General features: G+C 44.9%; 4 protein-coding genes across 8 annotated transcripts in view; 2 read left to right on the top strand and 2 right to left on the bottom strand.

Moving 5' to 3' along the window:
- Positions 1 to 4,667, bottom strand: part of pcca (propionyl-CoA carboxylase subunit alpha) — an 8,405-nt gene extending 3,738 nt beyond the window's left edge. For both annotated transcript variants that reach the window (XM_088384092.1, XM_088384094.1), the window contains exons 1-17: positions 4,500 to 4,667; positions 3,934 to 4,113; positions 3,741 to 3,854; positions 3,614 to 3,667; positions 3,234 to 3,365; positions 3,089 to 3,125; positions 2,937 to 3,015; positions 2,772 to 2,874; positions 2,603 to 2,697; positions 2,285 to 2,435; positions 1,989 to 2,132; positions 1,617 to 1,691; positions 1,465 to 1,533; positions 1,320 to 1,395; positions 1,030 to 1,243; positions 409 to 511; positions 18 to 116 (exon numbers count right to left, since the gene is read on the bottom strand). In XM_088384092.1, coding sequence (XP_088240218.1) covers positions 18 to 116; positions 409 to 511; positions 1,030 to 1,243; positions 1,320 to 1,395; positions 1,465 to 1,533; positions 1,617 to 1,691; positions 1,989 to 2,132; positions 2,285 to 2,435; positions 2,603 to 2,697; positions 2,772 to 2,874; positions 2,937 to 3,015; positions 3,089 to 3,125; positions 3,234 to 3,365; positions 3,614 to 3,667; positions 3,741 to 3,854; positions 3,934 to 4,113; positions 4,500 to 4,553 — 1,779 coding nt within the window. In that variant the 5' untranslated portion in view covers positions 4,554 to 4,667. The remainder of the gene's footprint in view (positions 1 to 17; positions 117 to 408; positions 512 to 1,029; positions 1,244 to 1,319; positions 1,396 to 1,464; positions 1,534 to 1,616; positions 1,692 to 1,988; positions 2,133 to 2,284; positions 2,436 to 2,602; positions 2,698 to 2,771; positions 2,875 to 2,936; positions 3,016 to 3,088; positions 3,126 to 3,233; positions 3,366 to 3,613; positions 3,668 to 3,740; positions 3,855 to 3,933; positions 4,114 to 4,499) is intronic.
- Positions 1 to 7,453, top strand: part of chchd1 (coiled-coil-helix-coiled-coil-helix domain containing 1) — a 10,045-nt gene extending 2,592 nt beyond the window's left edge. Inside the window, exons 2-5 of one of the 2 annotated variants that reach the window (XR_015860141.1) lie at positions 4,739 to 4,901; positions 5,056 to 5,174; positions 5,423 to 5,618; positions 7,306 to 7,453. Coding sequence is in view for 1 of the 2 variants with exons in the window: in XM_088384116.1 (XP_088240242.1) it covers positions 4,739 to 4,901; positions 5,056 to 5,174; positions 5,423 to 5,533 (393 nt within the window). In the remaining variant the exon portion in view is untranslated. Of the gene's footprint in view, positions 1 to 4,738; positions 4,902 to 5,055; positions 5,175 to 5,422; positions 6,079 to 7,305 lie in introns of those variants that run through there. The other variant, XM_088384116.1, reaches the window with a different exon arrangement.
- Positions 6,077 to 9,172, bottom strand: polr1c (RNA polymerase I and III subunit C). Its single transcript, XM_088384105.1, has 9 exons — positions 8,974 to 9,172; positions 8,415 to 8,486; positions 8,222 to 8,329; positions 7,826 to 7,958; positions 7,551 to 7,682; positions 7,289 to 7,441; positions 6,961 to 7,113; positions 6,453 to 6,569; positions 6,077 to 6,289 (listed from the first exon to the last, which is right to left on the bottom strand). The coding sequence occupies exons 1-9, from the start codon at positions 9,043 to 9,045 to the stop codon at positions 6,171 to 6,173; spliced, it is 1,059 nt and encodes a 352-aa protein (XP_088240231.1). The 5' UTR covers positions 9,046 to 9,172; the 3' UTR covers positions 6,077 to 6,170.
- fbxo28 (F-box protein 28) lies at positions 7,331 to 13,729 on the top strand. Of its 3 annotated transcripts, XM_088384103.1 has the most exons (6): positions 7,495 to 8,964; positions 9,150 to 9,202; positions 10,218 to 10,327; positions 10,983 to 11,121; positions 11,843 to 12,038; positions 12,950 to 13,729. In XM_088384103.1, the coding sequence occupies exons 1-6, from the start codon at positions 8,955 to 8,957 to the stop codon at positions 13,444 to 13,446; spliced, it is 1,005 nt and encodes a 334-aa protein (XP_088240229.1). In that variant the 5' UTR covers positions 7,495 to 8,954; the 3' UTR covers positions 13,447 to 13,729. The 3 variants fall into 3 exon arrangements, with proteins under 3 accessions (XP_088240230.1, XP_088240229.1, XP_088240228.1); XM_088384104.1 differs by lacking the exons at positions 7,495 to 8,964; positions 9,150 to 9,202 and adding an exon at positions 7,331 to 7,477; XM_088384102.1 differs by lacking the exons at positions 7,495 to 8,964; positions 9,150 to 9,202 and adding an exon at positions 9,314 to 9,918.

Genomic DNA, 13,729 nt, shown 5'->3' with positions numbered 1-13,729 from the left:
CATGTTTTATTCATTACCTGGAACATTCTGTGCTTACTATTGATAGTGAGTGGTAGCAACGGGGATGCCAAGTTCCACTGTCCGTGGACATCCACCCGTTCTCCGTCCACGTGCACCTAGGAAGAAGAAGAAGAAAAAAAACAAAAACACTGATAAGCTGATGTCACAAATTACCTCCAGCGGTGCTTCCAAAGAAAGATAGAAAGACACATATTTTTAGAGGTGAAGTGTGGTTTATGATTTAAGAAAAAGAAAAAAAAAAAAGGTCAAGCACATCAGCAAACCAGAAAGGTGCATTTTTCAAAAACAGTAGAATAAAGCTGCAGCAATTGAAAATTCAGGGATGTTGCACCTCTGCTTGTTGCCACTCCAACTCTTTCTTTGAATTGAAAAACGACCTTAACTCACCGAGTAGAGGTCACCGGATTTGTTAACTTGCACTTGGTGACATTGCTGTCCTAGCTGTGCACATAACTCCCAGCAAGTGCTCTCCACAGGTTTTGAGGCTACCCTGCAATGAAAACACACAATACAGATAGTTTTTGAAGGGACCCCAGCTGGCTGGCTGGCTGGCTGGCTGGCTGGCTGGCTGGCTGGCTGGCTGGATGGATGGATGGATGGATGGATGGATGGATGGATGGATGGATGGATGGATGGATGGATGGATGGATGGATGGATGGATGGATGGATGGATGGATGGATGGATGGATGGATGGATGGATGGATGGATGGATGGATGGATGGATGGATGGATGGATGGATGGATGGATGGATGGATGGATGGATGGATGGATGGATGGATGGATGGATGGATGGATGGATGGATGGATGGATGGATGGATGGATGGATGGATGGATGGATGGATGGATGGATGGATGGATGGATGGATGGATGGATGGATGGATGGATGGATGGATGGATGGATGGATGGATGGATGGCTTGCTTGCTTGCTTGCTTGCGCTTGCTCTTGCTTGCTCGCTTGCTCTTGCTCTTGCTTGCTCGCTTGCTCGCTCGCTCGCTCCTCACCTCAAGTGACCAAGGATGTTCTGGGAAGCGAGTTGGGCTGTGACGTAAAGTGCTGCAGCAGCTGCTAGCAATTCCTGCTTTTGTTCCACTTGTAGCTGGTGACCTTTAAAGCCCTCGGGGTAAATCTCCGGAAGGAAGTTGGTGCTGATGTCGCCCGAAATAAAGCGCGGATGGGTGATTATTTCTCTCAGGAGTGGAATGTTGTGGGTTACACCTAAAGGCAAAAAATCCCACGTGAGAGCAAGCCCGTTTGCAAAAGAAAAGCTAGCTGCTTGGATTACAAACAATACCTCTGATGACGTAGTTATCCAGAGCATCCTCCATCTTGGCAAGCGCTTCAGCTCTTGTAGCACCATAGGTTATTAACTTCAAACAGACAGATACATGAAATCAGCGCCTTCCCCATCTACTTGTCGAGTACAATATTTGAGCAACCTTGGAAATCATAGGGTCGTAATAGATGCTGATGTCACTTCCTTCCTCGATGCCACTGTCCACCCGGACCTGGCCGCAACAAATGGATTCATGTCAAAATCTTTGCTCTAAGCAACGATGGAGACATTGGGCCAATGTCCTACACGACCTACATTGTTGAGATCTGTCGGTTCTTGGTATTGGGACAATCTTCCAATGGAAGGAAGACCAAATGACTTGTAAGGGTCCTAAAAGAACAAATGAGAATATCAAGTCCAAGTTGAGAAGAGTCAACTTTAGCATGTTTAGTCCAATTGTTTGACGGGAGGGTTCGGGAAATGCACATTCCCGACCTACTAACAAATATTGGATGACACGACGTCTGACCGCGACGTAGCCATACTGGGACGTCTTTTTGCTCATATTCTGGATCATTTGTTACAGAAGCCGTGGCGAGCTAGCAAATGAAAACTCCTGCAGTGCACTGATCCTTCGCCAAGTTTCAAGTGGAGCGACCAGGCCAATGCGAGACGAGCCGTTCAAACCTCGGCGTAGACGCGGCTCTCGAAGGCCCAGCCGTTTATCGGGACATCTTCCTGTTTGTGCCGCAGCGGGTAACCTTTGGCGACTCGGATCATCTGCTCAACCAGGTCCAGACCGGTAATACACTCCGTAATGGGATGTTCAACCTAGAAGCCAAAGTTAGGAGAACAGTCGTTACTGTAAAACATATCATTGTAGCTCCAATCGGCTGGCTAGTTGAAGAAGCCTTTGGTTCACGTTGCCTTGCATGACTGTGACGTACAAAATGTGGCAGTTTGCACCTTAAAAGCCATTTTACCTGTAGCCGGGTGTTCATCTCCAGGAAGTAGAAGTTCTTCTTGGAGTCTACCAGGAACTCCACTGTCCCGGCAGACGAGTACTTGACGGCCTTGGCGAGCTGAACCGCTTGCTCGCCCATAGCTCGTCTTGTCGCCGAGTCCAGGAAAGTACTAGAAAAGTCCAAAGTAGCATCAAAACATGACATATTTGCTAGTGTAGAAAGAGTCATCAGCCCTGCCCCGCCCCGCCCCGCCCCGCCCCGCCCTCTGAGTTCTTGTCCTCATGATGCTGCAAACTGCTGAGCCTGCAAACACCATTGATCCCTTTTGTTGCTAACCTGGGAGCTTCTTCCACCACCTTCTGATTCCTCCTCTGGATAGAACACTCTCTTTCATTCAGCCAGAGAGCATTGCCATGCTTGTCAGCCAGCACCTACAAGGAGAAGCGTCGACACCAGTATATGGGATTGCGATACAAAAAGACATCCTACGTACGTAGGTACCTACCTGAATCTCAATGTGTCTCGGGTTATCGATGTATTTCTCGATAAGAAGTCGGTCGTCGCCAAAGCTCGATGCCGCTTCCTGGGACGAAAAGCGGAAGCCTTCCCTGCGCGAACAAACACGTTTCATGGTTTGGTTGATTTGTTTATTTCGGCGGCACGCACGTACCTTGTTTCGTCGTCGTTCCACGCAACTCTCATTCCTTTCCCTCCTCCGCCCGCAGATGCTTTGATCATGACTGGGTAGCCTAGCACGCAAAAACAAGCAAGCAAGAAATAGAAGCTAACGGGCCTGACATGATGCCTCCATTCCATTCTTACCAATGTTTTGTGCAATTTTTACAGCTTCCTCCGGAGTCTGGAGCAGAAGGAGAAAATACAACCAGAAGGGGATTTTTCAAACCATGCGTGGAGCAAAAATACGAAAAGCAATGCAATCATTGCAATGGCAGAATGTTTCACATACCTCGACCACTCCATCGAATCCTGGGATAGTGTTGACCTTTGCAGCCTTAGCAATGAGTTTGCTCTCAATTTTATCCCCCATGGCTTGAATGGCATGAGTGTCTGGGCCGATAAATGTCACACGTTCCTTTGCCTAGAAAAAAACAATCATCGTGGAAAATTGTGAAATACAGACATAGCCGTTTCCTTTTCTTTATTCGTTTCTGTCTCAACTCATGGAAGCAGAATTTCCTGAAGGCGAGGGATTTTGAAAACGTCTCCTGAGGAACTATGTAAAGAAAGGGATTCCTTTCAAATGCTAGGAACCCAATGTCATTTCTTCCATTTGGCCCAACACACTGTTTGTTGTCAAAGCTTTGAGCCAACGAGGCTCGTACTCACCAGTCTCTTTGCAAACTCTTTGTTTTCGGAGAGAAAGCCATATCCGGGGTGAACCTTGGGCGGACAAAAAAAGCAGCCACGTCAACACAGAATCAGGATGGAGGAGCGATGAAAAGGAAAAGCTTACAGCTTGCGATCCGGTGTCTCTGACAGCATCCAGAATGGCGTCCATGTTGAGGTAGCTCCGATTGGTCGGGGCAAGGCCAACGCATACTGCCTCATCAGCCATCTTGACGTGAACCTGCGTGCGTACGTACACAAAACACTTTGACAGCGGCATCCACATATACTTGCTGTCTCAAGAGTCCGATTGAACTCACGGCGTTGGAGTCGACGTCACTGTGGACGGCGACTGTTTGAATTCCCATCTTCTTGCATGTCTTGATCACCCGGCAAGCAATCTCCCCTCGATTTGCGATTAGGATCTTGTCGAAGGTCTTTTCGTTGCTCTTAGGCTTGGTGGAATAGTTGGCCTTGCATCCAGACTGGAAGGGGCCATGCTGCAACACACCAGCCATCTTTCTTGGTCATTGGTTGACATGATGTCCTTACAGACATGCATTATTACCATGTCATTATCGTGACATTTGGAATACAAACACTTTTTGGGATCCATGATCTGGTATTTAGTAATAGAGCTCCATGCAATTATCATAGGATATGTGGGGTCATACGGTGTCGCACTCGAATCAAGCATTACAATACTGAGCGCGCTCATTTGAGGGCACGTCATCATCGCGAGCAGCAGCAGCAGCAGCAGCCGCAGCAATGTACGCGAGTTTGAAATTGATTTATGCAATGAAAGCATATGTCCACCACGAAGGACGTTTGCTGGGGTTTTCTCAAACGTTTTGTGTTGGTGTACGATCCTGCTTCTTCTCCTCACCTTTAAAACAAACACCAATCTGGCGGGTGGTGGTAAGATACTGCGCGTTGCCATCACGATTCCAATCAGAAAAGTCTCACGGTTTTTTTCCCCAATAGATATGTTTTATTCGTCACTTGACTTTTTTCTTCTTCACCTTCTACTTTTTCTTCTTCTGCGTCCCCCCCCCCCCCCCCCCACACTCCCTCTTCTTCTTCGTGTTCTTCTTCTACTTGTTTTCTTCTTCTTCTTCTCGCCAGGAGGCTGCGGCGGCTCCGAATGTAATGGCGTCCCAGGGCGGAATCCTATTTCAGGAAAAGGTCAGCAGGTTGCTCTGCAAACAGAATAAAAGACCTGTACTGAAACCCAACAAAGCTCTTGTCCTGAGAGATTCCGTGACCAGCCGCAAAGCCAAGAAAGGAGGTAAACCTTTGTTCGCGTAACGCAGTGCCAGCACCAGAACGCACGGAACAATCCATTTCCCACCTACCTGGCAGTGCGTGTATGTCCGGTCTCTCTGTACGCCGAAAATGTTTTGACTGAACAGTCATGTTGTTTTTTATTTCCCCCCGAACAGAGGCCACCTGTATCACAGAGTTGTCAGTCATGATGGCCTGTTGGAAACAGAACAACTTTGTGGACAGCCTGTGCTCCAAAGAAATGGCCGATTTCTACTCGTGTGTTGAAAAAGCTCAGGTATTTGTTACATAAGTGAAAGGATTGGATATTTATATTCTAGGCAGTTGCTACACTGAACAATGGTGTGGTCTGGGCCTGAGACGGAATGCCCACCTCTGCTTTATTAAAGCCCCCCCACCCCCCTACCTTTTTTTGCACCCATTTCATCTGTATATGTACAGCCACCCTGTGTGGGATGAGCGCTGCTGGATTTCCTTGCCCCTGGGATCAGTAAAGTCTCAATCTCTCTCTCTCTCCATTTGCAGGTTTCAATGAAAAGTAGCGCAGGAGAGACAAGTATTCAAGGAGGACGTCTGACGCCAAAACAAACCAACACCCTGTTGAAGAGATATCCCACGCTACGATTTGAGATCTAGGAACACGAGTGTCTTTTGTGTTTCACTTGAAATGTCCAACATCAAAAAGAGTCTGAGCCCTGGAACAATGTTTCGTCATTTCAAGGTACGTAACTGGGTCAAATCCAGGGCTGTCAAACTTATTTGTTTGCGATTTGGCTTCACTCGGACGGCCATCGCAGTCACACCAAATGTTGAATTGGCACATTAATGTCAAGGATGGAAGTTTGTTCAATTATCCTTTGTAACCATGATGACGTTGCGGCCTAGTCAGACAACATTTGATCTGAGCATAAAACTCGTGAGGTGTCGAAATGTATTTTGTTCAAAGAAGTCGTCGATTGTATTCAATTTGTTAATGTACCCATTTTTAGAGCTGTCATTTTAATATTGTGAATATTTTTGCTCATTTCATCCAACGCTTAGCATCATGCCTGCTCGGTACTTGGTTCATATTTACTTCCGACTTCTGACTTGTTTTCACCTTTAGCTAGGTCTGTCATTAAACCTCATTATATAGGCGTTTCAGCATTTGTACAGTGCTAATAAATTCAAACAAAATGCTTTTTTTTTTGTCCCACAAAAGTTTAATTGCAAAATGAAGGTACGAACTAACAATTCTACAGGAAGCCCTGCGATAGATGTCATTCCCGTTATTTCACTCTGCGTCAGTCGAGTCCAGTGCATTGAGGAATCTCTGACACTTGGCCATGAGGACTTTGATGCCTTCTGTGACGAGGATATTCGGGGGCAGAATTCCAGTAGACTCCACAGAAACTGTTTGAAAATGGAAAACAATCAATTCCAATTGCACACATTTGTTTCAACAAAGTCCAATTTTCGACACCACAATCCCTTAAAAAGATTTAGGCGGAGATGGCCGCATCACTTGACAAGTTTCAATGCACATAAAATGAAGAAAAAAAAAAAAAGAGCATACAGATGAAATGGTCTCGCACTCGTCCAAGTTTCACCACGTTCTTCAAGTCGTCGTGACGGAGAACTTCTCTGCTGCATGTATCCAAGCGACTGTTGACTACTTTAGCAATCTTGCCCCCTGAACAAAAACAAATGAAAAGCTTTCACTCCATCGTTGGCATCTAGAATTCATTTCTTCTGGCAACAAATGGGACTGCAACTAAGTTTGGCCCTCCCAAACAATTCAAAAAAGGGATAACTGTTAAAAAAAACAAAAAATGAACATATAATAAACACACTACACTATAGTTTTTATTTTTTATAAATATATACATATTTTTATCATTTTTTACAAGATGCCTCAGTAGCACCCCCTACAACATTTTGAAACAGCAGCCCACATTGTCCGCACACCTACGTAGGTCTATGAAAAGTTGGTGGTAACAGCCCAAGACCGACATAAAAGACCTACATCTCTTGGAGTTATGTGCTAAATCAGGCCATTTCGAATTGACTTTGGCGAACGTTACCTTCATCATCATCTTCCAGTTGTATAACTCCTTTGGAAAAGCAATGTTTTAGACGTTCTGCCTTCTCTCCCCGCACCGTATCGAGGAGGGTGATCTCCGGCAAGAGGCGGTAACTCGCTGTGGCCACGGGAGAGAACTTGGCATGATCCTTCCCTGTTCAGAGAACAAAGCCACTTCAGTATAATGTACTGGACGAACCCATTCATTCCTAGTTAAGAAATGAATGTTGTTAAATTGCTTATTTCGACATGGATGACGTTCAAACAGGCCAATAATTCATTGCCACTGGTTGGACAAATAATAGCCGAAGCACGGTAGGCTCTCTCACCAATTCCTTTGACACAGTGCATGACAATGTCCAGTTCCTGTCCTGGCCGGAGCAGCGCTATAAGGATGTCATCGTACACTGGTCCAATATTGGAGTCAGCAAACACATCTGCCTGGTTACCGATTGGGACCCATTTGATATCTCTGGAATAGACTACAAGAATGACAATATGGAGGGCGCTGTAACAAGGTGACTTGACTTTGAAATTCCTCCTTCCGATTCATGAAAACGGAATATACTATGTCGTCGCGGCCTTCCTTACCTTTGTTGTTTGAATAATGTTCTCGCGGATCCGAGATATCTTTGCCCGCTTTAGCATTTCTGGTGCATTTAATCTTGAGGGATAGCTGAATAGTGTCTATTTCCGAAACGTCCTCTTCTGTATACTCCTTCTCTAAAATGAACCCAAATGCCGCCATATCAAGTAAGCGATGCAGTCCTTAAGCAAGTCAATGTGTGTATATGTATATGTATATATATATTTTTTATATATTTTAAATATATATATATATATTTAAAAAAAAAGAAGTGGATTACCAGTACTTCTGTACTCAAAGAGAAAGGGGTCTGCTTTGATGGGGATGAGGCCTAATCTCTGTGCCAGCACTTCATCTTGGACGATAGATGTGTTGCTATAGATGAAAACCTTTTCAATAGCCATGGTGGGCACCTGCAAGCACAATCGAATATTCTCATGTGAAGCCAATGTGCCTCTTTTTTTTTTTTGCTTGCTTTCTTTCATGTATAAATTCTTTCGGTATAAATGACGTGCCTATTAGCACCCAATTTGTGCAGATAGGGAACAAGAGGTCACGGTATTAGAACATCAGCTGTGGGGTCCCGCAAGGCTCAATTTCGGTGCCCAAATGATCATCTAAATGATTCATTATTTATTCATACAGAAATCTGTATTTCTTAAATAAGGATTTCAACCTCTGCTAGTAAGATCCTCCTGAAGGCATTGGCAATAGCTGCATCGATCCCCACCATGTCAAACTCCATCAAGTTCTCGCTGACCTCTGCCACATCAATTCTGAAGCGCTGGAAAACATGCGAGCGTGTCATGACCGGAATAGAGTTCAGACAAAATGATAGAAACAGTTGTCACTGAGAAGATACCTCCTACCTTTTGGAAAGCCTGCATATCCCAAGTGTCGTCATAGCCAGGGTAGTTTCCAGGGAAATCACTTGTGTGAACCTAAACGTGACAAATCACAGCCTCTGTTCACCGAAATGTTGAACAGAGGCTGTGCTTTACCGAAGTCAAATTCCTTCTTTGGCACGCTCAAACATGGCGAATAAAAACTCTTGAATCTTGAAATGAATAATCATAACTTTGATAGCCATTCTGTTGCTAACCAACGCAAACGTGCCTTGTGCCACTGTGGTCATCATTTTGTTTACTTTTACAAGCCCAAATTCTGTCATTGAAAGTGTCGCCACGAGTCAGCCGGTAAAACCGTCACCCAAAAGGGGCTGCTTTCTATTGACGATTTTGAAAACTTTATTTTTCAAATCCAGGAATCATTTAAATATTGATTCAACCAGCAGGAAACGGCACATGGTCGAGCTCGTTGAGTGAACCACCGGTACTCTTTGGACCTGCATCTCAGAATTGTCCTTCCTCCTGCACTGCTCCAACACCACTAGAGAACATCGTATTATTATGGCAAAACGTAACTCACATTTTTCACGCAAAATTCTCCTAAAAGAATCCGATTACGGACTTCCTCCACATTTCTACTAACGTCCACCATCTCCACTGTTTCCTTTTGCTTCTTTTTCCTTGCTCTTTTCCGCTTGCTCTTCTTCTTCTTCTTCTTCTTGGTTTTCTTCTTCGTCCCCTTTTCCCCTTGTCAAGACGCGGTAGCTGTGTACAAATTTCCAGGCTGCGTCCTCCATAGGTCGGTGCAGGTACCAGACTTTTTTTATTTATTTATTTATTTATGTTTAGCTTGCCCGGTGACGTTCACATACGGCGGGGGCAGGAGACTATAGTTTGGTAACAATATGAAAATGTCAATAGATGTTGAACAATTAGACAAAAGGGGACAATTGGCATTTACGTTCGAAATATGAAGGAGCATAAACAGGAACACGAAAATCAAAGGATTACTTAAAAATATCAGAACTTAAAATAGCAAACAAAGGGGATTGTAGATAAAAATTGCCATTTACGTTCAAAAGATACAAGAGCATAAACATGAACTAGAAAATACAAAATGAAAACTGCCAAAACAAAGACGATTGCCGCCCTATCGATGACGCATATGCAAACATGGCGGCAAACCGATGACGTACCACGCTTGCACCATAGTGCTCAAATCTCGTACGCTTGACGGAGGGACGCAGAGCGAATGTAGTGTGATTATTTGGACAGGGCCGAGGACCAAGGAGACGGTAGTTGAAGGTGTCGCTACGTCATTTCCGTTTTTGCAGAGTCCAAAATGGCTACCAACGTGGAGCGAATCGATAGTCGCCTTAGTTCATTACCTTCAGATATTGCGGTACTCAAACAACAAGCAGTGGATCAGACCCATCAGAACAACCCGCTTTTAGGGCTCCCTATTGTGGCCATCGAGGCTATCCTCAATTTTTTATCTTACGATGAAATCAGTATGCTGCGCTCGGTAAGAACAACAAAAGGCGTGACGGGAAATCAATTGTTATTAGAATTTTATCAATCAGTTTGCTCACCTCAAAGCTAAATATTTGATCGGAAAAGTGAGATTTTAGTATTCTTCGCATAATCTGTATGTGTGCACAGTTATGTATGTTAGGAAACTGTTAGTGTACAGAATTATGATGCAACTGAAATGGCTATTTGCTCTTCATTCTTCATCACCTATAGATATCCTGTTAGCAGCTGTGAAATGCACACGACAGAATATGCCTCTGCATGAATGACATTGACTTTGCTTGTTTGTAGGTTTGTAAGCGAATGGATATGATCTGCCAGCGTGTTCTCAATCAGGGCTTCCTTAAAGTGGAGCGTTATCACAGCATGTGTCAGAGGCAAGTCAAAGCTCAACTACCCAGGTAAGTGTCGAATGTCAGAAGAAACGCTTACTACGCTCGATGCTTAGTGGGTAGCGACATGCAGGCAGGCAGGCAGGCAGACAGACAGACAGACAGACAGGCAGGCAGGCAGACACAGACATCCGGTCATGCCCATCTCCTTTATTTTATGCCCACTCCACCAGAAGCAGGGCTGTACAGGCAAGCAATTGCTTAGCCCTCAGTCAGCCACAAAATAAAACCTACGAGTGGGACAAGTTATCTTAGGCAAAGCAACAAAGACGATCAAAAAGCCCCAATTGAATGCAAATGACACATTGTAAAAGAGCACAAACAGTACTTGTTGTATAGCTCGTCCTGATTCATTTTCCTCTTTGTTTTCTATTTTGCCATCTTTACGGTAGCCGCGAGGACCATTTATCTCGATTTTGCAACACCGTGGGCATTAATAACTCACCCAGATTTTACCGTTGACCACCATGCAATGTTAGTCTACTTAAGGTAAGGTATTTGGAAGTAAAAAAACGACACGTCAGCAAGTGGGAAACACAAGCTCTTGTCCACAGTACTCATCTCTCCATTGATAGAATTTCAGCCAGCGTTTGAGGCAAATCTTGTGCAATTTTTTTTGTAATTATTACCACACAGTTATTTGACTGCTTTCCCCCCCCCCCAGACGAGAGTCTGAACGGAGAAACCATTCACTGGCTCGACACGCTGACATACTCGCTGCAGTGGAGACGCGTCTTTCGCTCCTTAACATGACCTTCATGAAATATGTTGACTCCAATCTCTGCTGCTTCATCCCCGGAAAGGTTGGCTATTTGAATTTTATTCCTTTAAATAAAGAGTTACCAGAGTCAAATCAAATGACACCGTCTATCGGAATGATATTCAAATCTTCCTCCAAAAATGAAAAGAACACATAAAGAATTGGGTCTTTCTAAAATGAGACAACTGCATGCATGAATGAATGTGTTAGTTTTTTATGAACGTTTGCATGAATGTTTCCAACGTATCAAACGCTGCTCCTGCGTCACGTTTGCAACATGACTCGGACACAGGCAGCATCAGTATTGTTTCCTGGAGTCACTGGCAACCGATGTCCAAGTGGTTACTACCTCCACAGACACGGACAGAGACAGCCAGCCAACAAACAAGCAAGCCGCATCCCAATTTGACCCTCTATCTGTTTTGCGGGAGAAGTAATGAAGGATTGAGTACTCCTACCCATCCATCATTAAGTCTCCTTCCTTTGGCCATTCCACCCACGTCCTACCAGACTCCTTGGTTATTCTTTTTTTCCTTCTTCCTTTTCTTTCCTCGGACTTCATTTTTAAACATTTTCAAAACGACTTGAATATTCTTCTTGATACTCAGGTGGACAAGTACAGTAAATACATGGCATTTAGACACATCTTGTGATGGAATCTGATTATTTATTTTCTTCTTTTTTGAAGCCTAATGCTTGCAATATTGGAGTGTTACTGTTTATTGCTCGGTTCCTGTCTCGGTAAAGCGTTTTATTTTTGTCAGGTCATCGATGAGATCTACCGCGTGCTTCGATACGTGAACTCGACTCGAGCTCCGCAGCGAGCTCATGAGGTTCTTCAAGAATTGAGGGACATCTCCTCCATGGCAATGGAGTATTTTGATGAGAAGATTGTTCCCATTCTGAAGAAGAAGCTGCCCGGAGCCGACTTGTCTGGGCGGCTAATCGGTTCCGCTCCTGGTAGTCTCCCTCCCTTTTTCCAAGTTCATTTCTAATCTCCTTGACTTTTCTTTTGGGGCGAAAAGTGAAACCGCGTACCTCAGCGTGGGGGGGAACCAAGCGGACAGATCTATATGCTAGGGTAGACGCAATTTGTGAGGAATCCGAAAACGGTTAGGGAACCAATGGGGAGTAAAAAGTCCCAACAGCCCATTGCCATTTGTACGATATCAAAGAGAACGGATTCAATCCTTTCTCACCTTTTCTACCACTTATCTACAACTCGTATTGCTCAGTTGGGCCAAAGTAAATGTAGAAATGTGATTTAGGGCTGGGCGCGAATTCAATCCCAAGACGCCATGTATTGCCATAGACGCATGCACGATGGTCCTCAATCGAAAAAGCCTTTAACAGGAAAAAGATGGCAAAGCAAGCAAGCAAGCGCGGCTCATGGCTTTTCTGCCTTTGGCAGCACTCCTGCTTCCTTGTTCAGCTTGCCTGTACATAGCTCAGGCAGTAGAACAACACCAATATTGTCCCAATTTTGTCAAATGGTTTGGTCATCTGTCCTGTCAAAGCCGCCGCACAGCACCGCACCGCCATATCAAATGACCAAACCATTCATGAAATAATGGGACGGATAAGCAGACCACTGCCTGATAAGCTTTGTGAAAAAAGATGCCAAACTTGACCTGCTGCACACATCACACTTGGTAAACCAATCCTAGAGAGTTTATAGCACCTATAAAAAAAAAAAAAAAAAAAAAGGATTAATTGTGCCTTCACCAAGTTCTACCAAAAATTGGAGACATACAGGTATGCGACAGTACAGACGGATGTATTCAGTGGACTCGGGCCGCCTCGGCACCCATCCATCGTCTGCGTGAACTCCATCCAGGAACAAAGTATTAATGCAATGTTGTTTCTTTCAGTGGCAGGTTCCTCAAGTTCCCTGAGCACCATGTCTTTGTTGGCCAAGAACGCGCCGTCGCGCTCCGAGTTGACCAAGGTGCAGCAGCAGGTGAAAGTCAACGGCGCATCGGTGACCGTTTTGCGGAGGGAGATGCAAGAAATTCGTGTCAAGCAACTAGAACAGCAGAAACAGCTGCAGGACCAAGAGCAGAAGCTGCAGGAACAGACACAGGTCATTGGCGAACAGAACGCTCGCCTGGCCGAACTGGAACACAAACTGCGTGAACTGGTGGACAGTAATGCAGCTTTGGGAGGAGCCAAGGCCAGAGCGTCTGCGGCGTCCACATCCAACGCTGCCGGCGCTTGCGCTCGTCCCGCCGCGGGCTCGGCGAGCGACGGGGCCCGAGCCTCCTCGACCACCGGAGAACTGGCTTGCGACGGAGAGCCGGCATTGAAACGCACCAGAAAAAGCTGCGAGCTTTTAAGAAAATCCAAACGTTTGTGTCGTAAAAAATGACCCTTCTTTAAATCTCGTGCTTTGCTGCTGCTTTTTCATCTCTCTTGGACTTCTCCCTGTGTTATGTTTTCACGGTAGGTCGAAACCACGTCATTTTCATTGGCTTCTTGTCTCCTTCCTTCTCCATTCGTGACTCATCTATAATGGCATATTGGAATGGGATTTTGCTTTGAAAAAATCTGACTTCTCAAAAATGGGGCAACATTTGAAAATCAGCATGATTTCTTAGGAAACCGCATGTTGCTACCAAAGCGAAATAAAAGCCTTTGTTTTTACCTGTCAA

This window comes from Syngnathus floridae, chromosome 9, assembly GCF_059516105.1.
Source record: "Syngnathus floridae isolate MCC-2025c chromosome 9, RoL_Sflo_1.0, whole genome shotgun sequence".
NCBI classification, from domain to species: Eukaryota; Metazoa; Chordata; class Actinopteri; order Syngnathiformes; family Syngnathidae; genus Syngnathus; species Syngnathus floridae.
Note: the sequence above shows the minus strand (reverse complement) of the source record. Positions and strands in the feature narration are given on the sequence as shown.